This window comes from Strix uralensis, chromosome 11, assembly GCF_047716275.1.
Source record: "Strix uralensis isolate ZFMK-TIS-50842 chromosome 11, bStrUra1, whole genome shotgun sequence".
Classification (NCBI taxonomy): Eukaryota; Metazoa; Chordata; class Aves; order Strigiformes; family Strigidae; genus Strix; species Strix uralensis.
This window is the reverse complement of record NC_133982.1, coordinates 3,558,622-3,584,252: the sequence shown is the minus strand read 5'-3', so window position 1 is coordinate 3,584,252 and position 25,631 is coordinate 3,558,622. Positions and strand designations below refer to the sequence as shown.

General features: G+C 40.3%; 1 protein-coding gene across 9 annotated transcripts in view; it reads right to left on the bottom strand.

The window, feature by feature from the left end:
• Nucleotides 1–25,631, bottom strand: part of NEO1 (neogenin 1) — a 210,852-nt gene that overhangs the window by 72,786 nt on the left and 112,435 nt on the right. For all 9 annotated transcript variants that reach the window (XM_074880250.1, XM_074880253.1, XM_074880254.1 and 6 more), the window contains exons 6-7: nucleotides 4,854–5,008; nucleotides 3,899–4,019 (exon numbers count right to left, since the gene is read on the bottom strand). In XM_074880250.1, coding sequence (XP_074736351.1) covers nucleotides 3,899–4,019; nucleotides 4,854–5,008 — 276 coding nt within the window. The remainder of the gene's footprint in view (nucleotides 1–3,898; nucleotides 4,020–4,853; nucleotides 5,009–25,631) is intronic.

Genomic DNA, 25,631 nt, shown 5'->3' with positions numbered 1-25,631 from the left:
AAAAAAGATTGGTTTTGTGTAAAAAAGGAGGGGGAGAGATTTTGAGGTTGCTGAGAAAGTAATTTGCAAGGCACAACTAAGGTCCCTCCTTCTCACTGGGCTATGCAGGAGTCCTCCGTGGTGGCATTTGCAGGATATAAGAAAAGATCACCTATCTTCTAACCAACGAGGCACAGAGAGGAGCATGGAGACTGCCAAACGCTGGCAGAGGGCAAGGGCAGAGCAATGCCATTTAGGTAGTTCTTCAAGTCTCCCTAAAAGGCAGACCAGGCAGCAGAGCCACAACCCCAGTGAAATTCCCAAAGGTACTTAACCTCCAGGGGTAGGACACTACCTGAGAAACAGGGACACAATTTCAAATCTCGAAGTATTTGGAAAGCAGATGGGATGCTTTTCAACTCTGTTGCAGAATTCTACACCTGAAGAGAAGTACAATGGAAATTGGTAGAAGAGTATTTAACTCAGACCATTTACTGGAACCCCACTCCCTCTCCTCCCCCTTTCAACCTTCTCAATTATGAACACTTGTCCTAAAAATCTCCTCTCTCAATGCCACAATTCTTTTATAAATTCCAGAAAAAGCAAAAGTTGTGGACTCTGTACAGCCAATCCATTTCCAAGTACAGTCTTCTTTTCTAAATTATTAACAGAGAATTACACAATTTGAAAATAAAAAGCTACTCCAATAAGCCTTCAAATGATTCTAACTTTTTTAGCCAGTCAATTTTTTAATATTTTCCACAAATAACTTCTGTATATACCGCAAGCTTTTCAGAATTCACCCCAAATACAAAGAAGACCAAGCCAAAAGAAACTTATGTCTGATCAACAATTATATTAAGCTTATTCTAGCAGATGAGAGTCTACAAATACACCGGTCTGTGTGGCTATGCACAACTTACTCACACACTACACACACTCACACACCAAAACTGTCACTGTGCAGAAGACAAGGTGAATCACCAAACTACTGCTTCCTGTGAAGTCAGAAATCTACGTTCAAATACAGAAAACCTTTTGTTGCGAGCAGACAGTCACACCATATACTCTGTGCCTATTGTATTTAAAAATCATGCCACCTTCTAAGACAGAAGAAAATACAGATGTGGTATTTTACTTCTAGACCATTCAGAAACCCTTACAGTACACCTTAATAAAGCTATGGATAAAGCAGCAATGTTCTAGGCAGCAAACCCCAACCCACTGGAAGATTTCCATATGAAGGGTTTAGATTGAAACAAGCTAATGTACAGAAGAGGCAACTAAGTTCTGATCTAATATGCAAAGTACCAACAGTTTTATTGGTTTATTTCTATTCAACCTTTTTCAGCATATCTCCCTCAAAGTCTGAGTAACTCTGCCTTTTCCAGCTACTCAAACTCGCCTCTGATGTCAGCCAACTACCTCCTTCCTTGTTGTCAGTTATATCACAATCAATGCTGCATACCATTTACAGATGCCCACAGAATAGTCTTGATCCATTTCTTCCATACTGGCCCATAAAGAATGTGTGCAGCCTCTCTGAGAAACTCCATCAGGCTCCTGCTTTCTAATTTAAATTTAATTTATTAAAGATCAATTTGATATGATAAGCAAAAGGGCTAATGGGAAATAGTTTGTAAATAGCCAGATGTTTGCCAATTCCATTTAGGAAGGAGAAAACAGAACAGCAATGAAAGGGACACACTGCTAATTGGGAAGAACTTTGATGAACATTTAATCAACATTTCTTCACTGAAATTACTTTTCAAATTGGCAAAGGAGGTATTTCGCATCATCAGGTATGAAAAAAAATAAAAGGTCTCTGAATTATTGACCAAAGTGTTCAGAATAGTTTTTGCTCAAATTAGTGTTTTTAATTTTCATACCAAGATAGCGGTCACGAAAGAACTACTATATATGATACCTTCACCCTCTTTCCCTGAATATTGTTTCCTTCTTTGCTGTTCATATGTTGTGAGAAGGTATTAAAATACCAAACATCTGTATTTTCTTCGACTGTGTATACCAGTTTTCATATATCACAACTAAGACATAGTACATTCATTCCTAATTGCACTACCTGTTATGCCACTACTCAACAACAACAAAATGTACTTCCAGTGATGTACCATGTGGTTATCTCTACTGCTGGAAAACAACAACTAAAATGCATCAGCGTTACACAGGGAGTGCATTGTTAAAAACACTGCAGGCCATGTAACAGAATGATACGACTTCGGGAGTGTATCTTTACACCCGAAATGAGACTCCATCAACACTGCATCCATAATCCTTTGGCAGCATGCAAAAGAAAAAGGACAGCATTATAAGGCAAAGTCCTTTAGTATAACAGGACAGGTTGCCAGAGTAGAACAGGAAAGAGAAACCACTGGGCAAACAACAGGAGAGGGAAAGGAAGAAGAGTGAGACCACAGGAACTAAAATAATAACAGTAATAGTAATTTATAAACCACTACTGGGAACTGGGTGAAAGTACAAACTCGGGCAGGGCTTCAAAACCCAAGTACATTAATTATTCAGTATTTTTCAAATGTGGAAAATATGGAATAATGCTTCCGCTCGAAAGATTTGGAAACTACTCAGGTGATTCATGCATATAGCAGAAATAAAATTACTTCTAATAGTTTTTCTGGCAACCTGATGACAGTAAGCCATTGCTGGATCCAGATGCCTAACACGACTTGGAGGTTGAAATCCCACGGCTCTATAGCATTAAAGCTGCTGAATCCAGTAGAGGGCACCTTTCATTCCCCAAATAATTGTGGAAAGTACATGCAGCTCTTCAGCCAGCAATGAAACATACCCATATCCAAACGAGAATTCAGAAGTTAAGCACACAACTACTCTACAAAACAATCAGAAAATAAATGGAAAATCTCTCTCTTTATGGCACGCTCATAACAGTTTTCTCTCTGTATGTTGAACACCAAAACCATGTCTAGCAGATTCACATCTGTTAAAATTGTAAGTGTGAAGTTACATCACGCCTCTGACCATACATAAGACTGTTTCTCCTAAATCCTCTCTATCCAAATAAAACAGAAATTAGAATTCTGATCAATACCCCAAAAAGACAGTCAACACAAAAGCCCCCAAAAGTACAGAGTTAATATTTTCTGGTCTGACTTATCTGTCCCCTCATCCCTCTTACTATTGGTTTTCTTCCTTGTGCTCTTAGAAATTATTTTTAAGAACTGTGTGACCTGAAAAAGCAAAACAAGCTGATGTCTTAGCAATGACATTTATACTACCTTTTTTTCTGGAAGATAGTAGGTCTTTAATCGTAACAGCGATTATTCTCTTTTAACATCCAAAATATGCAGTGCAGGACATTGCAAGAAAGTGAGCACTGTTAGTAATTCCACTGACTAGAGCACAATAACAAATATTTATCTTAAACTGCAGCTGTAACAAAAAAAAATGTTGCAACTGCAGTTTGCAGAAATGACAAATCTTACTACTTTTTAAACTAATAGAAAAAAAGCTTCTGACACTGGAATGAATGACTTGGGTGTAAAATACTTCATTTGCAGTGTGCTCCATAATTGCTTATTTTTCACTTTTGTAATTTCAGTGATTGCTTTCATTTCGGCTATCCTGTTATTTTTTTAAAATCTCACAGCATGCAACATTTCAGATTTCTGGCTGTGGTTTATTATTGCACTAAATATTTTCTACATAATTTCCAAAATACAAGGTGAATCCTACAGAACTCCTTAACTTCTCTTAAGTAACTTTAAGTGTACAGAAGACAACACTGAACCACTCATATGATTTTAAAAGAACATCCTACTCTAGCTATATCTAACTATAGATATAACACATCATCTGGAAATGGTCCCTTGAAATTGTTCCTTCCCATCTTCTGGCACTCTACTGTCATGGTTTATCTTACCAAGGTCAAGTATTATCAGCTGGGCTCCAGCCTGCGCATTTCCAACATCATTTTCTGCAATGCACTGATAGAATCCTTCATCTGATTTCACCAGACCCAAAACTTGCAGATTATGTTCTTTCTGAAGAGTAAAGGAAAAATGCAACACTTAAAAATGGGTTGCAATTGCAAAAACAATGGTATTATTATGGCACGTTACGATGACAGGAGAAACTTTTGAACAGTAACATGGAAAAATGTATTTGGAGTTCCCGTCAGATTTCACCTCTCTTGCACTGAATCCTCAAATTATACAGTATCAAAAAGCAGCAGAAGCTCTTACTAATGGCTATCATTTTCTAGCATCACATATCAGTGGCAAGTCATAACATCTCCACAGCCATTTTTACGATATTTTAAGCACTGAATATAACCGTGTAGCTCACTGTTACAATCCTACAACCTCAGGTATACCCAATTATACAACCATTAAGTTCTCAACCATGCCTCAATAATGACTTTCACTTACATCTAAAATTTCCCACTAGAAGTACCGGTTTGCCAAAACTCATGATCCACAACTCAGTTATATTTATATTTAAACTCCTGTTTGAAATTGTAATTTTCATTGATCACAGACGGCTGCAGAAAACAGTCAGTCAGTGTTCACGGTGAGCCTGCACTCTAACAGGTTCAGCAAATACAGTGCGTTTTGTCATTGTGTGTGCATCTGTCTCTCATGGAAAATCTAGGCTACAAAGAAATCAATTCATACAATATAAGCAACGTGCCTTAGTGGTTCAGTAAAACAACTGAATTACAGAGCATTAAAGGTTTCAAGAAACCATTTCTCTTCCAGACCCCCAACATCAATAGTACAAAACCAGGAAGCTGGTCCTATAAAAGAACTTAGCTTCCATGCTATGTGTTAGAGGACCAACAGCTTAAAAATCTGCAAAATGGACAATATACTTACAACAATTTTGAAATAGTCACTCGGGATCACCATGTCGCCATTCTTGATCCATTTCACAGTTGGAGTGGGTTTTCCAGTCACCTCACACTCAAACACAATGTCCATAGATTCATGAGCATAAATATTTGCAGGCCGCTTCAGGAATTCAGGAGGAACTTCAAATAAAATGGAAAAAAGACAAAAGATGGTGTTAGCGTCCACAAAAACATACCAATTGTGCTTGAACTCAAAACTACAGTAAGATTCAACACACAAAAAGATGGCTTCAGGGACTCCAGCACGAACAGTAGCAATATTGGCAGAAATTTTCAGATCAGGGTTTGACAGAAGCTGATGCAAGCTCTGTGTTATTTCAAAATTACATCTGGGCCAGTTAAACAGCCAGCCATTTTAATTTGAAATGACCTCTTGAGGATACATGAAAGAACAAATCGAACCAAGATATAAAAAGTGTAAAGTTAAAAAGTATTTTAAAATCAAGACACATATATGCCATTTGGAAAGAAATATTTCTGTGGTTGAAGAACACGCTGCAGTCTCTTATCTGCCGTAGGCATGTTGCTGCATGCTAAAAAGACCACAGCAGGCAGTGGTTTGCAGACATTATTCACACTCTTCCTTTACCAACTCAGAGTTCATCTGGGCAAATCATTCAGTGCTTAATTGTTCAACAGTTTGATGCCCCTTTCACAAATAAAAGAATCTTGTGGGATAGGCTGCCCAGTAAGACAATGAAAGGTTATACAAAAGCCTTCACCCCCTCCTGCAGCAAAGTTTATTAAATTATAAAATGGAAAGATAGTAAGTTAGATCTGAAATTTAAAAGTCAGGCTATGATGAAAATGGCTGTCTAGAACTTTTTCAGTAATCTACACTTTGATGCCTGGTAAGTCCATCTGAGGCTCCATAAAGCACAGACCAGTGGGAAGTGCAGTCAGGCAACATTATACAAAGGCATATCGTGATTAGCAATAATTTGTTTATTCACAAAAACTCTGCAGTTTATACAACAGAAATTTTTCAGAGAGTTCTCTGTATTCAATACTTGAAGTCAGCAGGTAACCAAAAGCTAAAATTACATAAAAAAGACTTTTTAAAATGAATGGACATAAAACTAAGAGGAAACTTTCCTACGGTACCATTGTCTTGTGTTTCTGCGAAGAAACTCAGCTTACCAAGGAGGCAGGGCTGTACTGATCCAAAGATTTTCTTTTCTGGTTTGTGTAAGCCCAAGAAACACTACGTACAGCACTACACACACACACCCCTTTGCATCACATTGATACTGTATTACAGGTATGTATGACTGAAGATGGGTACTGCACAACACAGCAAAACAGACAGGTTCTTCATTTAAGACATGTACCAAAGTTGTTATTGCTGGCTCTTGGCTGCTTTTTTAAATGTCCTTATATACTCAGAGTAAGATTAATTAAAGATATTTAAAATCCACAAAATTTCAGAGACGCAGAATTTTTTGGCAATACAAGCCCTAAACTGTCTTAACATACAGACATGTCAAAAATCTTCTGTCAACAGATGGGCCACTAAGAAGCATCCAGCTGCGTACTAAGACTCTCTGCTTCTTTAGCTCAGCAGCAGAAAGAGCCGCTGTTTGCAGGTACATACAATTTGACTGTCATCTATTATGAAGAACATTCAGCTATTTATTTGTTTTTACTACACTCAAAGACACAAGGGCAATTTGCTTACTTATGTTGGCAGTTCTGATTGTTCAAGTTCCAGGAAAGTCAAAAGTGACCTTCTGCCCTTTAATATTTATCAAAAAGTCAATATGGAAGGGCTACAGAGTTTAGGCAAACATTTTACACGCTTCACCTACCAATGAGATTTATTTCATGCTAGGGAATAAGGAATACTAGATTATGTTTTCCTTCTTCCTGTGAAATGATTGTAAATGTTTGTAGGTGGATTTGACGCTTTTAAAAACAGATAGCTGCAGACAAGCAGCTCTCCAAAAACTCCTCAAGTTTCAGATTATAAATTAGAGAATATTAACATATGGAAATATTTATTTATAGAGTAAGAAGATGGCTTAACTCTCAGACAAGCACGTAAACCTATACCACAAAGTACATGAAGATGTACCTATATATTCACTTTTCGAACTCATGTAGGAGAAAAATCTGGATGGGGCTGAGTCCAGCTGCCTACAACTTCAGACATCCACTTCATATAAACTTTCCATAAATTTACGAAACATGCCATGACCTCCACCTTAAAATGATTTAGATATTTTTGTATTTACTATCTGTATCAGATGGCTGTTATAACCGTACATGACTCTGACATCTAAAAACTGTCTTCTGAATTTATTTGTGACCAAATTGCCATTACTTATACTTTATGAAAACGGTGCCTTTTATTTTAAATTTTTGTTCCTCCCTGTCATTTATCATCAGCATTTTTATTTATTGTGAGCTGCACTATTTCTCCACTCCCTTCCCATCTCCCAGCTTTTACTGTGGCACGCTCAACAAGTCACGTTTGCTTAGTTCTAGTGTGACAAGTCACCCACACCCTCCTCACAGACCCTCTGTATTTACTCTAGTTTGAATTAATCTTTGTAGCCTGTAGACTTTCAATTATTTGCATGCAATTTCAGATTTCTCACCAGTGACTTGAAAAATGGCATAAATACAGTGTTATCACTACAGCAAATATCTTGCCCGATTCATTCTACTACTGTATTTGCCCTTTCCCAGATGCATCATACTGATGTCAGCCTGTGATAGATCATTGCTCTCTCATCGTTAGCCATTTTTAACTAATGAGTAATTTTGTTCCAGTCTGCTTGATCAATAGTTTATGTTCTCATTTCCTTTCAATCTCTTTCTCCACATGTATAGACACACACACATATCGATTCCTGAAATGCTTACATAGTTGAAAAAAAGGGACCATAAAAATTGGAAACATGAAAAGTTTTTTCCATGAATGTACAATTTTCCATGAATGTACAATTTTCATAACATTTGTCACAGGCTAACATTTAATTCCTTAGCCACATATTAAACTTGTCACAGGAATCCTAATAAACACAAGCCAATAACATTCACTGTCAAAAGCACAAAACTTGTGTAAAAAAATTCATCTGATGGCATCAAAATACAGGCAAATTGCTACACTGAGTAGCTACGCTGTAAAACTCAAGGATGAGAAATGGGATAGATAAGAGAAATTCAATAAAATCAGGAGTGGCTCAATGCAAAAAATACCTGCTCTGGGTTCAAGACTGTCTTTGCCAAAGGTAGTTACTTTATCAAAAGAAAGGTAAATTTTATCATAATAATTAAACCACATTTTTACACAGTTTTCCATTTACTTCTACATGTTTAATGGTTACCTCTTTCAAAAGCCTATTTAGACACCCTTTTATTTCAGAAATGATGAGCATAAACATCACAGAGGAGACACAGCAGACCCTCCCTCAATCACAGAAGCATCAGCAAGGGCAAGTCACTACTCCTCGGTATAGACACCTTGTCTGCCCAGCACAGACTGTACGATGGGAGGATCCTATCACTAATTCTTGAAGACAGATGTCTCTAGCAGTGTTCTGCATATTTCCCTCCTGGAATATGCTGCCAGCAGTTTAGACTTCCCTCAACATCCACCTACTGGGTAAGAGACTTCCATGATGCCTAGCAGAAAATAGGTAGCTTTTTAAAAGCAAACCCAAAATTGAACCACAGAAGATCGAGCAGCAGTAGTTTGGGAACGGCCATTGCTAATCTGAAAGGTTGAGGGATGAGTAAAGGGTGACAAGGAGGGAGGAGCATCGCAAGGGACCTGATGGACCATCACATTTGAAGCAAAATTAGTGCAAGGTAAAGTTTGGGGATTATTTCTATTTTCTACACTAATGTTTAACTTGTAATCACAGAATCACAGATTGGAAAAGACCTTGAAGATCATCCAGTCCAACCATTGACCTAACACTGACAGTTCCCAACTACAGCATATCCCTAAGCACTAAGTCAACTTTACTCTTAAACACCTCCAGGGATGGGGACTCCACCACCTCCCTGGGCAGCCCATTCCAACGCCCAACGACCTGTTCTGTAAAGAAATGATTCCTAATATCTAGTCTATTGTAATTGTAATGAAGACATTTGGAAAGTACTCAAATATCTTTAGCAACCGTTACAGCTTTAACTTAGGGCATTGTCCACAAGCAAGCAGTAATATTGAAACATTCAGTATTTTTTTTCCACAAAAATGAAAGTTGAATTAGATATCCTGTTACCTGCTCTCAGATATTTTTGATTTAGGAGACTGAGAATTTGAAACATTATTTTTTCAAAGTGACTTTGCTTTTCTGGCTTATGGAGCAAATGTCAAGCTGCCTACCAAGGGATAATAATACGAGAAGTGCTCGCTTTATTATCAATTACTTTCCACTTAATGAATTAAAAAACGCTTTTAAAATACACTTTTATACTTTAACTATGTCAACGTTTAGCATTCACACAGATTAACACAATTCAAGTACAGATGTTTGTGACAGAGAAGTTAAATTGATAACCAGAGAGCAAATGAGCCAATTACCATATAAAATAAGATTTGTAATGGAAGATTATGTGTTCTGTTACCAAATAGACAATTAAACTTCAAAGAAGACTCAGCAGCTCAGCCCACTCTTCTATCCCTCTTAATGTTAGCACACAAACAACAACTATTTAAATTGCAAGATGCTTGCACAGGATTTCACATGCACTGTGGTACCCTTAGAGAGTCCCTATCCAAAAGTATCTTCCACCCATTTGTAGATTTAAATGACAAAATATTTTGATCACAACAGTGATCAAAAAAAGAAAAGAAAAAACCCTAAACTACATCAGCAGTTGATTCAAATGCCTAAGCTAAACCCCAGTAAAGGTGAAATATTTCAAAACCAGTATGTTTTTTTAAGCCAACAGTTGTAAAATGATGGGAAGAGCCAAGGAACTGCACATGCGCAAAAGAATCTGCACCCAAGTTGAAGTGGAAACAGGAACGGATGCTGGGCATGGATCCCATTCCACGAGTACAGGGGATCAGAAGAAAATGGAAACAAGTTGTCCCAACTCTCTGCTCCTCCATCTCTTCAGGTGTAAGAGCAGTGAAGCCAACACACTGGCACACAGGACTGAAGCTCTGGTCATCTTCATCCCTGTGCACCAGCACAAGCCAACAGGGTGAACTCACAAAGAAAACCGTTGGCTTAGGAACACTTGTCTGTGTGTTGGGTTTTAAATGCTCAAGGATTAGAAACATTTGAATAGCTATGTGGAGAGTATTAAAGCAGCATCATTTATTCTGAACTTTACAGAACAACAGTTTCTTCAAATGTCTTTTCAGTGGTCAGTAGCTCTTGCCTGTTCTCTCTCATTAAGAGAGAAATTTTGTGGCCTTCAGGGCATAGTTGAAAGAATCTACTTTCAATTCAGCCATCTGTACTGCTTCAAATGAGAGAGAAATTAATTACATTCTGTCCTCCTCTCCATCTCTTGAAGAGCTTTTCTTTCAGGCTTACATTCCCTGATGAAGAACAAAGGTTTCTGATTTTGCAATCCCATTTCAAACCTGAAACATCAAGCCGAGCTGTAACTACACAAGGAAAGGAAAAATTCAAGTTCTGCACAATTAAATAATCAGAACTTTCAACTTCCTTAGTTACAAACACAACAAACCTTCTCCTACAATAATCAAATCAAAATGCTGCTATTCCAGATAACATCTCATTTTTATGCATGTTAACCTTTCCCAAAAGTCAAATCCCCTCCATGTTGCTCCCCAAAAGGAGGAATAAAACCCTAATGGTGGCAAAGCAGCGATTCCTGATAATCAGACTTGAACAACAAAGAAAACCCTGCAGAGGCAGAGAAGTGACCTCAAGCAGGCAGACCATTTAGACCACCATAATAAGAAAAAAAATCTGAAAGTCTCAAATCTTTTTTAAAAAAGTATTCAAAAGACAACTAGGTGTTATATATCTAGTACTCCTCAAAGGACAGGCAGCTGCAGCTGCACCATTATCTCACTTCTTCATATATTTAAAAGTCTGTTGTACATGAATCACATAATAGTCTCATTTTAACGCAACAGAAACACAGATCGCAAACTATACTTTAAAAAGACTTATTCTCTTTTTTAAAAGCGTTAATAAATATGCTGTTGGTCCAAGCATAGCATCAGACAAAATCAACATTCTCATGATTACTTCTAAAAGGTAGATATCATCTCTATTACACTGTTTTGCTGTTTCCCCACGTCCTCTATCAGCTTCCCTGTTCCGTGCAGATGAATTACTCTCCTTGCTCCCATCAATTCACCACACTCCTGCAGACATGACTCCACTGCTCACTCCAAGTCCCTCAAAAGCTATGTGACTATATAAGCATCTTGTATGGATAACATGCTGGCTCACAGCACAGGTGCAACCCTCACTTTGTGGTCCTCCCTAACCTCAAGTTAAAACTCATTAGCACCATTAACCAAAGGAACTTTTGACTAGTCTAAACAGGTCTCTGGTACGTCTGGAGTGGTGAAAAGCATCATCTCTAAGTCAGCAGAACTTCTTCTACCTGTGACTGCTGTCCTAGCAATGACCAACTTGAAGCAAAACCCAAGATCTCACTCAGCATTGCAGTATCACAAACTGACAACTCATACCAGGATTAAATTTCCTGGTTAAGTATGATGCATATGTTTTGTCACCTGCTGTCTTCTATAGCTTGAGCAAAGAATATGCATTAACCCCGCTGCAGGACTATTCCCTTTGCACACTGAAGTAGCATGATAACTTCTTCAACTGTCTAAGGCAGCCCAAGGACTGAAATGCAACAACTGAATTTCCAAATAGAATTTGTCAAGGACAAGACTGAAGTAGCCATTTCTGCTTCCTCAGCCACCTGTAAATGACCTCAATCCCTCCTCAAAGTTAGGAGTGTGTTTTCCAAAGTCACACAATTAAATCACAGTTCTTGTCAACATCTCTTCATCCTCTTCCTTCGATACGTTTGTCCATGACAAATATTTCTTCAGCAATCAACGCTTATCGTTCAAATATAAAAGCATTTTCTAATTCCAAAAGTTTTTGCACACTTCAAATAGCAGATATAAAAACTAAGCAGACTGGATGAATTTTCATAGTATACCTCCGACTGATCACGACTTTAGCACTCTTGGCCAAATGACTTCCATTTTATAACTACATTTCTGATAGATGCTGTGTTGGGTTTGTGTGTGGTGGGAGGAGGGCTACAGTGAGAAGCCTGTGAGAAGCCCCTCCAGCTCCAAGTCGGACCCACCTCTGGTCCAGGCCAAGCCAACTAGTGATGGTGGCTGTGCCTCTACAATGAAGTATTCAAGAAGGGAAACCTGGGAGGAGAGGGAGGAGCAAGGGAAATACCTTTGCAAACACCGAGGTCAGAAGGAGGGGAGGTGTGCTGGAGCAGAGACCCCCTCAGCCGGTGGGGAGAGTGCCCTGCGCCCATGGAGGTCACCGGGGGAGCAGATGCCCTCCTGCAGCCCATGGAGGACCCCATGCTGGAGCAGGGGCTGAGCCCAAAGTGGGACTCTGAGGGCAGCCTGTGCTGGAGCAGTCTGCTGCTGGGAGGGCTGCAGCCCGTGGGAGGGACCCACGCTGGAGCAGGTTGGGAAGAGCTGCAGGCGGTGGGAAGGACTCATGTCTGAGAAGTTTGTTGAGGACTGTTTCCCGTGAGAGGGACCCCACGCTGGAGAAAGGGAAGAGTGTGAGGACTCCTCCCCCTGAGGAGGAAACAGCGGCAGAGACAACAGGTGATGGACTGACCGCAACCCCCATCCCCTGTGCTGCTGGCAGGGAGGAGGGAGAGAAATCGGGAGCAAAGCTGAGCCCAGGAAGAAGGGAGGGGAGGGGGAAGGTGTTTAGAGGATGTGGTTGTATTTCTCACTGTCCTACTCTGATTTGATTGATAAATTGCTGGTGGCGGTGTCGCATTAAACTGATGTTCTTTCTTCGCAATCGAGTCTGTCTTTTGCCTGTGGATCACGACTGGTAAGTCATCCCTCCCTGTCCTTGTCTCGATCCCCAAGCCTTCTGCTATATTTTCTCCTCCCCATCCCCCTGGTGGGAAGCAGTGAGCAAGTGGCAGCGTGGTGCTCAGTTGCCCTCTGGGCTTAAACCAGGACAGGTGCTGTGGGCAGAATCCTTGTCTTGTATTTCAGTTAACAATCAGGATTACCAATAGTATTTAAACTGGACATTTTACTATAAAACCCATTTCATGAGAGCCTGAAATGGTAAACCCAGAGGAATTTTATTTTCTCCTCCAGGGAGAACAAGATATTCCATTAGGATATGTTACAAATCCTACCAGAATCCTTGTAAAATTAAATTTCATTTTAACAACTGCAAGTTTGTTTCTCAGAAGGATGCAATGCTGCAATATGATGACCACCCTGTTAATCCATCCAGTCACACCTTGAGCTGGTATTAAGACATGCAGTGGTATCACTGCAGTACATAAAACCTTCTCCAAATCTACATGTCAAGTGACAAACCCTTCTATTTTAATATGATGTTTGACAGGATTTAAAAATATTTGAATTTTTTTGTAAATTTGCTAAACTGGAGGGTGTTATAGTGGATAGTTCCATCTCCAAATCAGGCCCCAGGACATCATTTCCTTGCCTGGGATAAGCTTGCTTTTCAGTGCTAACCCCAGAGAAAAGACTGCATTACATCCAGAGTGCATTTTATTTAAACTAATAGCAATTTCCTTGGTCAGTTAGCTGAAACCAACTAATTTGTCAGCCAGCTAGCACAACACATAGGGCAGACTGATGAAAATGTTTTAAATTATTTGTATTATCATAGTGCTTGGGAGCACCCATGGAGCAGACCCACTTTGTTAAAAATAAAGGCAAAGTGTTTAAGTATCGCAAGGGAAACAAAGAAATTAAACAAATTCATGATAAATTAGAACATTAAATCATTAAGGTAAAAGCAATAGTTGTCAAACATCTCAGTTCTATCTTATATTCACTTAAGTCTACAAAAAGGGTTTCTGCTTCATGGCATCAAAGTGCAATTACAACCTAGTTAGCAAGCCTACTGGCCTTCTAAATATGTTTTTCCAAAATTTTGATTCTGCTCCAAAATGACATGACATCCTTCACCTCCTGCCATTCTCACCAAAACACAGATAAAATGCATAGATTGATGTATGACAGCAGAACTTTCAATTATCTTTTAATTCTACGCTATATTTTTTTCCCCAGCACTGGACACTTTAAAGATTCAGCTGGACAGGGTACTGGGCCATCTTGTCTAGACTGTGTTTTTGCCAAGAAGGGTTGGACTAGATGATCCTTCAGGTCCTTTCCAACCAGGCCCTTTCCAACCTATGATTCTGTGATAGTTGTACAAATCAGCTGGTTTTCAAGTGTATCCTGAAAAAGGAAATTATACTTTAAATGGAAATGGGGAATTATAATGTTCTTCCTTAAAAATGGCAAAGGTATATGAATAAGTACTCTGGAAAAAAGATTTAAAAACCAAAACTATGTCACAGGCAAGTCAATAGTCTTCCCAACCTCTGAGCAGGGCTGTCATGTCCTTAAAACACACTTAATATGCAGCTGGAAAATTTGCAGAGCAAACAAAAGCTGACAAAAAGGAACCTTTTCAGAGGAATATCCACAGCATAGAACACTGTCAAATGAATATAAAAAACCCCCAGTGTACCAAGACACAAAAAGTTTATAAAAATGTAAACTACTATATGCACAGCATTTTTTTATTGCACAAAACCCAAAGTTCCAGTTTATGAAGAGAAACTGCAGATGAAAGTTTCTGTGGTAGTGACACTATATTGTTTTTCTTACCTAGTAAGTTAATGACTGCATGTGTCTGTTTTTAACAAGTAAACAATTGACTTATTTTATATTTCAGAAAATTAAAGCTAACATACTCATAAATAGTTCTCTGTCTATGGCATCCTGACCAGTATGAATTCTTCCCCACTTCTTGAACAGATGAAGCAGAGGAAAAAAAAAAAAGGGGGATTATTTTTTTGTTCTGCTAATGGTATGTCTGGTAGACTATGTTAGGCCCTGCTGCTCAGCTGAAAAGGCCCAAACGAGCACTTAATCTTCTTCCATGTTTTTGCTCACGTGGACTGTCTGGTGCTTTACAGGTTCCTCCACAAATGATGAAACATCTACTACATGGAGATATGATTTCAGTGGTGGGAGAAGGGCAAGGGATGACCAGAGTGCATTTGAATTAATTTGAAAACAAATATCTTACATTTACAGTGAAAATTTTTCATTCAGAAATCGCTGAAGTATGAACTATTCTTCAGAGGCCAGCCCCTAAATAAACATTTCAGAAGCAGAAACTAAAATAAAATTCAATGATATTACAACTACAAAGAAACCAGATGAGTAGTACAGAACAATAATAAAGTAAAATTATATTGATGAATTAGAAAGGTAGAATAAAAACATCAGGATAGAATTCAATAAATGTGTATTTCTTTTTCAGGGAGAAATAATAAAAGGTACATTTACAGACTAGGAAGTAATAGCAACAAACTTTGCAGAAAAAGGTCTGAGAAACAAGGACTTTATCACAGATCAGAAATACGATCGTGAACTAAACCGGACTCTCAATATCACACTGGTATGAAAAGAAGTGATCATACAAGGAGGTATAACAGCAGCTCCTGCGGCTCCTCTGCCATCCAACACGCACTAATGCCTCAGCTGACCGTGTTATCTGAGCATCACATTTCAAGGAAAAAATGAACTCTGATTTACAAGAAAACAATAAAAAAGATCAATGTCTCAGAAAATTGGCTCCAAAAGGAAAACAGATTCAGTTATTTGAGCAAAGGCAAGATTAAACAGTTATGTAATTGGACACTTCAAATAGGTAAGAGAGCTTAATACATAAATATTCACTGAAATAGAAAGAAAAATCATGTACGTGTATATATATTTGTATCATTATTGCACAGGAAGAACTACATAGGAACATCTAGATTCTTGCCCTGTTCTAGAAAACATAATGCTCCAAATCAATTGTTCACTCTTCTACTTTGGTATGAAAATGAGTTGTTCTTTTCAGCACGAGCTTTAGTAAAATCAAAAAGCTGTCTTTTAAAGCAATTGCTGTGAACTTCTAAATAAGCAGGAGACTACATACACAGCAAAAACTCTCATTAAAAGCTGTGAGCTGTTAGCTTGGCACATGGATTTGGATTGTAGACAATTAGAGGTCATGGACACATACCCACCAATGGAATTTTCTGGGAAGTTTTCCAGGTGCAGAAACATACAGTGAGTTTTCCGAGCACCCTATATACTAGCAGTATTTCTCTTTTCATTTTTCACTTGTGGGGCACCTGAGCAGTTGCAACCCAATTCAGTACACTAATTGCATGCTGGCATTAAACCTGTGGCAAGATTGCAACATCATCCACACCTCCCTTAATCCTATCTATACAGAGGTAAGCGTAAATAATGTCCATTATTGTCAGTTGATCTGTTCAGCAACAGTAAGAAGTGTTTAGAGAACCTACCTTATCTAACCAGTATCTGCTGAAGATGTAGCCTCTGCTTTCACAGTAACAATACCCTGATAACTGGTGAACAAAGGTTGCTTATCAGCAGGACACATCCAGGAACATAAAAACACAGCGAAGCTTGCACAGTGCCACACAGCAGCCAGTTGCAGGTGTCAAGGATAGAAGGAAAGCATAAAAGCAATACATCTCTATATATTCGCTCAGCATCGAGCAATCCCTGGACAAGGGAATTCCTGAGAAAGAGGAGATACCTTTGTGTTTGCCAGTCCTGCCTAGATTTTGCCTTTAAAGAACTGTTCTCACTGCTTTCTGGATCCAGGTAAACCTTCCGCAGCCCTAATGCTCACAGCAGTGAGTCCCACGTGATGCTCCCTGAGAAAATTTACCATGTTTTTGCATGTCTTTGAGTCAATCAACCACGTGATGTCTCTTGGTTCTTGCAAATGAAGAGAAACAAGCATTCATTTCCTATTTGCTGTCCCCATAGCACTCATGATTTTACAGAAAAGAAGAGTTTTGAACACTCCACGTGTCTTTGATCTTCCTTGTTACATTTTACACCTTCTTCAGCTTTACTAGATCTGAGAGCTTTGCTACATGTAAGAGGGGAGGGAACAAGAACTGCTCACAGCATTTGATATATAGGACCATCACAGATTTAGACAGTGCCATAATGATTTTTCTGTTTAGGTCCCTATTCCTTTCCTAACAATTCCTAACATTTAATTTGGGTTGGTGGGTTTTTTTTTTGTTAGGGTTTTTTTTTGTTGTTGTTGTTGTTGTTGTTGTTGTTGTTGTTTTTTTTAAAGATCTTGCGTTTTCCAAAGACCTGCATGTTACAACTCCAACATTTTATGTCCATGCAAAACCCAGCAGTTCAGAGACCAGTGCTACATAAATTTCTAGAACTATGTTTAACTGCATATACCACTTCATAGTACATTGAGCTTCACCTGTCATTTAATTGCTTAATTGATTCTTACACAACAAGGTGTTTCTGAGGCTCTTCAGTCAGCACTCATTCTCACAACCCCCATCAACTCAGAAGCAACAGCAAAGTTTATCACCTTACAGTGCCCTTTTCCAGATCACTTACAAAAATGCTTAACAGTGCAGACTCAGCTCCACTGATGAAACTAACTTCTCAGTCCCACTCTAATTTTCTATCTGTTAAACAATTTATTTATTCTCTTTTATCTACATGAGGCCATTCCCTCTGACTCCACAGCACCAACCATGTTTGAGGCTCTTAAGAGAGACTGTTAGAAGTGTTCTGGGAATGGAAGAGCCATCAACATCCTTCAAAAGGTTCTCAACAGTAAAGCATGGCTTCTCCCCCACAAAATATACACAAATGAATTCAGTACAGTATTTCCAAGTGTCTAACAACTCTACATTTTATTATAATTTTTATCATTTTAACCGGTCCAGACATCAGATTAACTCATCCACAGTTTCCCAGATTTCCCCCAAAAAAACCTCATGTCACATTGACCAAGTATCTTTAGTCTGATTTTTTTTTTTTTTTTTTTTTAAGACAGATTAGCCAATTTAAGTGATAGGTTACACACCACACTTGGTAACTCAGGATTTCACACTTAAACTCGTTGAGAAATTTTGAGTGAATACCATCTGGTCATGATGATTACTTACTGTTCACTTTATGGATTTGTTTTGAAATACATTTTACTAGCTCTACAATTTCAGGTAGCCCTCCCCCCACAAGCTCCCTCCATTTAAAAAAAAAAAAAAGCTTCAAATTTTGCAGAGAACATGTGTATCAAGATTTCACCTCTCTGCTTCAGGCCATCTTCTCACCCCTTTCTCTTTATATTCAATCACCTGCTGACCCCACACTTTCTTTTTTTACCTTTTTGTCTGTGCCGTCTCACATTGGTTTTAGTAAGCTCCCTTGACATTATGTAGATCCACCTTTTTCTAAGACTAAATGCTGACAGTGATGATCAATATCACCACCCCAAAGAAGCAATGAGTTGTACAGCCCTAACACTGTGGTTTTCAAATTTAAGTCTGGCATCTCAATTTGAAGAGATTCTGTGTTAAAAATTTCAAACATACCCACTGTATCACCACCTTCATGAAATCACAGCATCACATCTCCTCTGATCTGTGCGAACTTCTGGCATTTGGACATTAGTTGATCAGGTCATGGGGGGAGGAATGAACACTCAGCAACACAACACAGCTAAGCTCAATTTATTAAGCAGACCAAAAGCAAGAGAGAGGCTGTGGCTAGGAAACTTCTATGCTCATGCACATTATCAACCCCAACCCACCCAAGTACCACCGTGGTGAGTGGGTGCAGTAGAGCTCAGGGGAAACTCAGCTCTCCCTCTGACCTGTTTGTCTTGGATTCTTCAGCAGCAGCTCAGCTCCAACACATAATGGTTCCTCCTTGGGCACTCTGCTCCTGCGTAACACCTTCCCAGGCGCAACTCTTAGACTAGATATTAGGAAGTATTTCTTTACAGAACTGGTTGTTAGGCGTTGGAATGGGCTGCCCAGGGAGGTGGTGGAGTCCCCATCCCTGGAGGTGATCAAGAGGCAGGCTGACATGGCACTTGGGGATATGGTGTAGTTGGGATCTGTCAGTGCTAGGTTAATGCTTGGACTAGATGATCTTCAAGGTCCTTTCCAACCTAGATGATTCTGTGATTCTGTGTACCAATGCACTAGACTGATATTTGGGGTATGTCTCAGTTTGAGGAGACATGCATGAAAATGCAAGTTAAACGCTTCCCCCAACATGGTCAGCTTAATAAACTGAGCATAGCAGTATCACATCGTCTGGTGTTGGTTCCCCATCACCCTCCACAATACAAAGCGGTGAAGAACACAGGCAAGCCCGTGTACAGACAGCTTTTGGGACAGCCCATGTGGAAGAATTTGAGTTACATGTGCTGTGTGATGTCACACTATCTTCCATACAGAAAGAAGCCACCCTCAAGGAGCCTCATCCCACCTCACTGCAATAAACAGTTGGGGCCCTGGGAGGTGTGGCTCAATCGCTGGTCACGCAGCAGACACCAATACTGTAGCAGGTCGGTGTGCATATAAAAATCTGAAGCAGTGCAACTGGGATCACAATGCAGCTGGTGAAGGCTTCCTTCAGACAGCAAAGCAGCAGCATGTGAGCACACTACAGTGCCTGGCATTGTGTTTGCAAGATGGTGCATATGAATATGGTAGAAAATTAAATGCACAGAATCAAAGAATCATCTCGGTTGGAAGGGACCTTGAAGATCATCTAGTCCAACCATTAACCCAGCACTGACAGATCCCAACTACACCAGATCCCTCAGCGCTGGGTCAACCCGCCTCTTGAACCCCTCCAGGGATGGGGACTCCCCCCCTGCCCTGGGCAGCCCATTCCAACACCCAACAACCCCTTCTGCAAAGAAATCCTTTCTAAGAGCCAGTCTGACCCTGCCCTGGCGCAGCTTGAGGCCATTCCCTCTTGTCCTGGCGCTGGTTCCTTGGCTCAAGAGACTCATCCCCCCTCTCTGCACCCTCCTTTCAGGCAGTTGTAGAGGGCCATGAGGTCTCCCCTCAGCCTCCTCTTCTCCAGACTAAACCCCCCCAGTTCCCTCAGCCGCTCCCCATCAGACCTGTGCTCCAGACCCTGCACCAGCTCCGTTGCCCTTCTCTGGACACGCTCGAGTCATTCAATGGCCTTTTTGGAGTGAGGGGCCCAAAACTGAACCCAGTCACCGAGGTGCGGCCTCACCAGTGCTGAGTACAGGGGTAAGATCCCTTCCCTGTCCCTGCTGGCCACGCTATTTCTGATGCAAGCCAGGATGCCATTGGCCTTCTTGGCCACCTGGGCACACTGCTGGCTCATGTTCTAGTGGCTGTTAATCAACCACCCCAGGTCCCTCTCTGACTGGCAGCTCTCCAGCCACTCCTCCCCAAGCCTGTAGCCCTGCTGGGGGTTGTTGTGGCCCAAGGGCAGCACCCGGCATTTGGCCTTATTGAAACTACTCCAGTTGGCCTCAGCCCATCGCTCCAGCCTGTCCAGGTCTCTCTGCAGAGCCTCCCTACCCTCGAGCAGATCAACACTCCCACCCAACTTGGTGTCGTCTGCAAATTGACTGAGGGTGCAAATCCCTGCAAACATTAGTCAGAAGGATATATATTGGTAGACGCTTTTTCCCTTGTTTTACGAATCATCTGTATTCCCTAGATTTCCCTGAAAAAATCAGTGTGGCTGTCTCTGGAACTGGCAAGCCCCTGGTGACAAAGCTATCCTCAAACACACTAGCTGGCTTGTGGGGTGACACTCTGGGCAATGGTCAAAGCCTGGGATTTGTTATTGATTGGAATTTGTATCTGGTTTTTCCTATACTGCCATAGTCTGCAAACTGCCCTGGGTCTGGAAGGACTGTTGCTGTGAGTGAACCAGAACTAGAGCCCAACAGAGATGCAAGAGCAGGTGCAGTAACAGCACAGCCCTCTTGTAGTTTTATTTCCAATGTGTCTTGGGATGACGGACATAAGGTGTGTGCTGTACAGCCACTGCTCTCTGATCCACAGCATCCCTAACAGATCAGGGGGTGGAAAATGGCAATAACTCGTACACTTTGAGCTAGGGGAGATGTGCCAGAATCTCCCCAGCTAGTCTCTGCATGGATGAAACACTGAACTTTGTACAAGGATCAGTGAAAAGCTGCTTTCATAAGACTTAAGAGTATTAGGACCCACTAGCAAGCGTTTGTTCTATACTAACCTAAATTGTAGTTGTTTTGCACACAACAGGTGAATGCACACATGAAGGCTTAAACTATTTGTAGACTAACGATGTACAATGTAAGTCAATGAAGAATTGTGCACACGTACAAACCTGTACGTACCAGATGTCAGCAAGAGCAACACATGGAATGACGTGAGACTATTACAGCTTCACTCTGGACAACAGGTAAGTAAAGCACAGAGGCTGAGTGTGGTGAACCACAGCCGGGAGGACAAGGCAAACAAGAACCAAGTGCCATGAGCCTTGATGCAGGCCACAGATCAACAACGGAGAGGAGAACTTCACCAGAAACAGCAGGAAAGGCACCTCATGCTACCATCATGGCCTGACATGATGAACTGCACCTGCTGAGAAAGACCCTCGGGCAGACATCCAGCCCCACACAGCCAAGGCAGAGCTGCTGGGCTTTGCAGCTGAGCTACTGCTCAAAAGCTTGACCCACGGGCTGGTGAGGGGCATGCTGTGTCCCCCAGGCTCACTATCACAGGCTCCCTGGAGTGATAACTGTGGCAGGTCTCAGCTGCTGGTGTCAGTGGGTGTCAACATGTAGCACTCCCTGACATGCCTTATCCCCTGCTTGGCCCACTTAATAAATTCAGGCTAGCAATGGCATGTTCTTTGGTGTTCCTTCTTCCGACACAAAACTTGTTTCCACCTCTGCATCTGCTTCAGTCCAACACTGACTAGTTAGGTTTTGGGGTTTTTTGTCCTTCCTATTCCTGTGCTAATGTCTGTTGCCTTTTATGTGAAGACATGGAGTTTTTGCCCCAATACCTTTTGCCCTTGTTACCTCCCCTCCAACGCTTCTAGTAAAACCCCTCTAGAAGCATTTTTAATTTTAGATACCAAAGCTTTATTTCCTTTTTTTAAGACTGAGCCCGCCCTTTTGTGTACAGACACCCTCTGTGAAAAGTTCTGAAGGCACAGTCTGGGATTAACATGCTGTTATCAGGGTGAACTTCTCAATTAAGGAAGAACTCATGACAAAGAACAGATGACAAAATAGATTTCTCTATTAAAATGAGATAACCAGTTCATATGTAAAAGCTTATCAATCACAATAAACTAAAACAGATCTCACTCACACTGTTTATCAGCGGATATTATTATTATTCAAAGGAAGCCTTCAAAGCAACTTCTAGGATGACTTTTAGAAGTAAAAACCTTAATCTAAGCATCAGTAATGTAAAAACGTTACATTCATTATTTGTATTTTACTAAGCCCTCCTTCCCCAGTCCTTCTAGGAGAAATCAAGCCTGTTTGACCCTGAATCTACTTCGAGTACCATGGAAACATCGGAATAACAAGAACGCTCATCAAAATTTAAACTTCTTACAGCAGCGCCAAAGGCAATGAAAATTTTATTGAATTCCAGAGCCCTAATTTTCTACACAAAGAACACATGGTGAAGAGGCAGCAGAGACAGCCCTCTGCAAGACAGAGGCCTATAGGCTTTAAGGCCCTTGTTTCCAATTTTCAGTGCAAAGCTACTTCCAACTGAAAGCCTCAGCTTCAGTTACTATCCTGACACCTCTCATAGCAAGGCTGCAAGAGAAGCTTGGGAGACGATTCTGTTTAGATTTTCCCCTGCCCCTTCTAAAATGCCACTCTCTAAAACAACTAACATGGATCCTCCATCTATACTGAGACTATTTAATGAAAGAATCTGCAGCACTTCTTCAATCACTGAAAGATAAAAAACATTAATTCTGGCATTTATGGATATTTATTCTGGATATTCCTGAAAGGTATGTTTAAAGCAATTGCCAGCATAGCAGGTACATGTCGTGACATTCAAGTTCAAATACATCCACCAAAAAGTTTTAGTTCTCAGTAAAATGCGTTACCACATTGTTTATCATTACTGATTCATTATTGTATAAAGCCTTCTTAAATATGTTTACCACACTTAATGCATTTGTAAACACTGCAGTGTTATCATAAAGCTAGTAAATAGTTATGACAGCTAAGGATGAGCCTTCCCAGCAGACTGTAAAACAAAGGTTTGGTTATTTTCGGAATTATTGTTATAGGTAAAGCTGAGTCCTCCATCTACAGTGGATGACACCCGAGCGCCTTGGTAAGAACAAGTTTATAACTTGCCAAAATAGGAATGTGGCAAATTTTCCACAGGTATTTTCTTCCTTGAATTGCATTTTTCAAAAACTGAAGTCTTAAGTTTACAATTGTTCAAATCTTTTTGATCAGTGAAGGAAAAAAAAATCGGACTTTATTTTTAAATTTTTTATTTTGTCAAAGATGCACAAGAGAAGGAAGATGCCTGGAGAAAGGAGAATGGACTGGAGAACAGAAGGATAGGATGAGAAAGCTGGGACAAGCAGGATAAATTCAGGCACAGACAGGTACAAGGTGGAGGGAAACAGCACAGTAAGAGACATGGCCTGGCTGGATAAAAAAGGAAAGAGCAATGGGAGTGCTGATAGCACTATGATTTGTAAAAGATCTCAGGAAGGTAGAGGAACTAACGGAGACAGACAAAGAGGAAAGAGGTGATGAAGGAAAAAGGGTACAAAGGCATGAACTGACTGAAGAGTCAGAGTAATAGGGATCAACTGAGCAAAGAGCAGGCATCTGAAGGGATCCAAAAACTGAAGAGTAGGATTTAGCAGAACACTAGAGAAAGTTCAGTAGAAAAAGACATTGATGAGTGTGGCATACGAGAAAGGTCAGGACAGGCTGGGCCATCAGAGGAAGAAGAGGACAAGACTAGAAGAAATTCTGCAAGCATTGCCCCCTTTAGAGGCTGGAGGTGCGCAGGAAGGCCAGCCTGATCCCTCCTGTATCCTCAGCAAATGGACATAAACCTCCCACTTCATCTGCCTCTCCAGCCCAGCAAAGAGCCCCTTCCCAGCTGGGCACACAGAAGAAGGGTGGCTCTTGCCCTCCCAGCTCGAGTGGCAGAGATCAGTGAAAGCTTCTGACTCGAACTCATTCACTGCCGGAGGTGAACAGAGGCTGGAGAAGACACCACAAAATGGGAATGGATAGTTCAGTATCTAACAGGGCCCTAGAAAATCAGATGCCTTCCCTGTCTCTGCCTCACTGGTGGGTTGGGGTGGATGTTTAAAAAGCAAATCCCATTTTTGACAGGTGACTGCAACCTGTCAGCTTTGTGATCTGGGTCAGCAGCGGGACAGAGCAGCAGAGCCACTCACCCTTCTCCACTGCATATCCCCAATCACAGCTCTAAAGGGACATATTAAGAGATGCATATTCTGAAAAATCAATGTTTAAGTGTCTCACACTGGGCACTAAAACAGCTGGATACATTTCATCTTAATTTTTCTGTGTCTCAGTCAATTTTTAAAATGGATTCAATACCACTTCATTTCAGCCGAGTGCAAAAATACATTCATTAGTGTTTATGAATGATTCAGATCCCATGGTGCTGAATACAAAACCAGAAATAAATATGGATTTGAACTAAGCATAATAAATAAATCATAGTACTATCCCCTAAATAAGAAAAAAATCAAATACTGAATATTTTCTCAATAAATTAGTACTATTAAGTTTCTGCACTGCACAAGACAGTAAGATCCTATGGAGAAATAACAGGAGAACATGTATTTTAAGATTTTCATAACTTCATCTCATAACAAGGGGGAAGGAAGAGGCGACAAATTAAAGACAGCTAGCCTTGAAATGTCTTATTTTTCAATATTTGCCTGCGTAGCCTTCACAATGGGGCCTTGTATTTGCATGACAGAGACTGAGAAGCTGACGAAGGCCAAAAAATATTAAACTGTTTGTTCACTGCATACAGATTGCCTCAGATCACTTTGGAAAAAAAACAAGTTAGCTCTGCAAACAGTAAAATACTTGATTGGATCCACTGCTCCATTAAGCCTAAATCTTCACGAAAGCATGATGTGAACTTCCAACAGGACGCTACTGTGGGAACCAGGCATATCCCTACAGTAATCACCCACTAGGAAGTGTACTTTTTTTTCTGATCAAGTCAAAAAAAAGATGGAGAGTTTATGCTTTTCCATTTTTTTTGGCTTGTGACAACAAGTTGTGTAGGCTTGCTTTACACATCAATTAAGAGTTATCCAATCGCTTTCATTTCCAGATCAATGAATGCAGGCCTATCTTTACAAAGTCTCTTCTAATTTACAAATCCCCAAAATAACCTTAATTACCATCCACTTCAATAATAGCTTCCATATAAGGAACAAGCTAAGACTTCAGTCTGAAAAGAAACAACTAAAAAGGGTACAATAAAGGCCTATAAAATTATGGCTGCTGGGGGGGGGGAATAAGGACAGACTGCTTCAGCCTTTTCCCAGGCAAGCTAGGAAAAGAAAAATCAAGTCATCAACAGAGATTGGGTTCAAAAGAAACAAAAAGAAGGTGCTGTTCCTCCCAGAGTCATGGGATGCTGTGAATACAAGATGTTT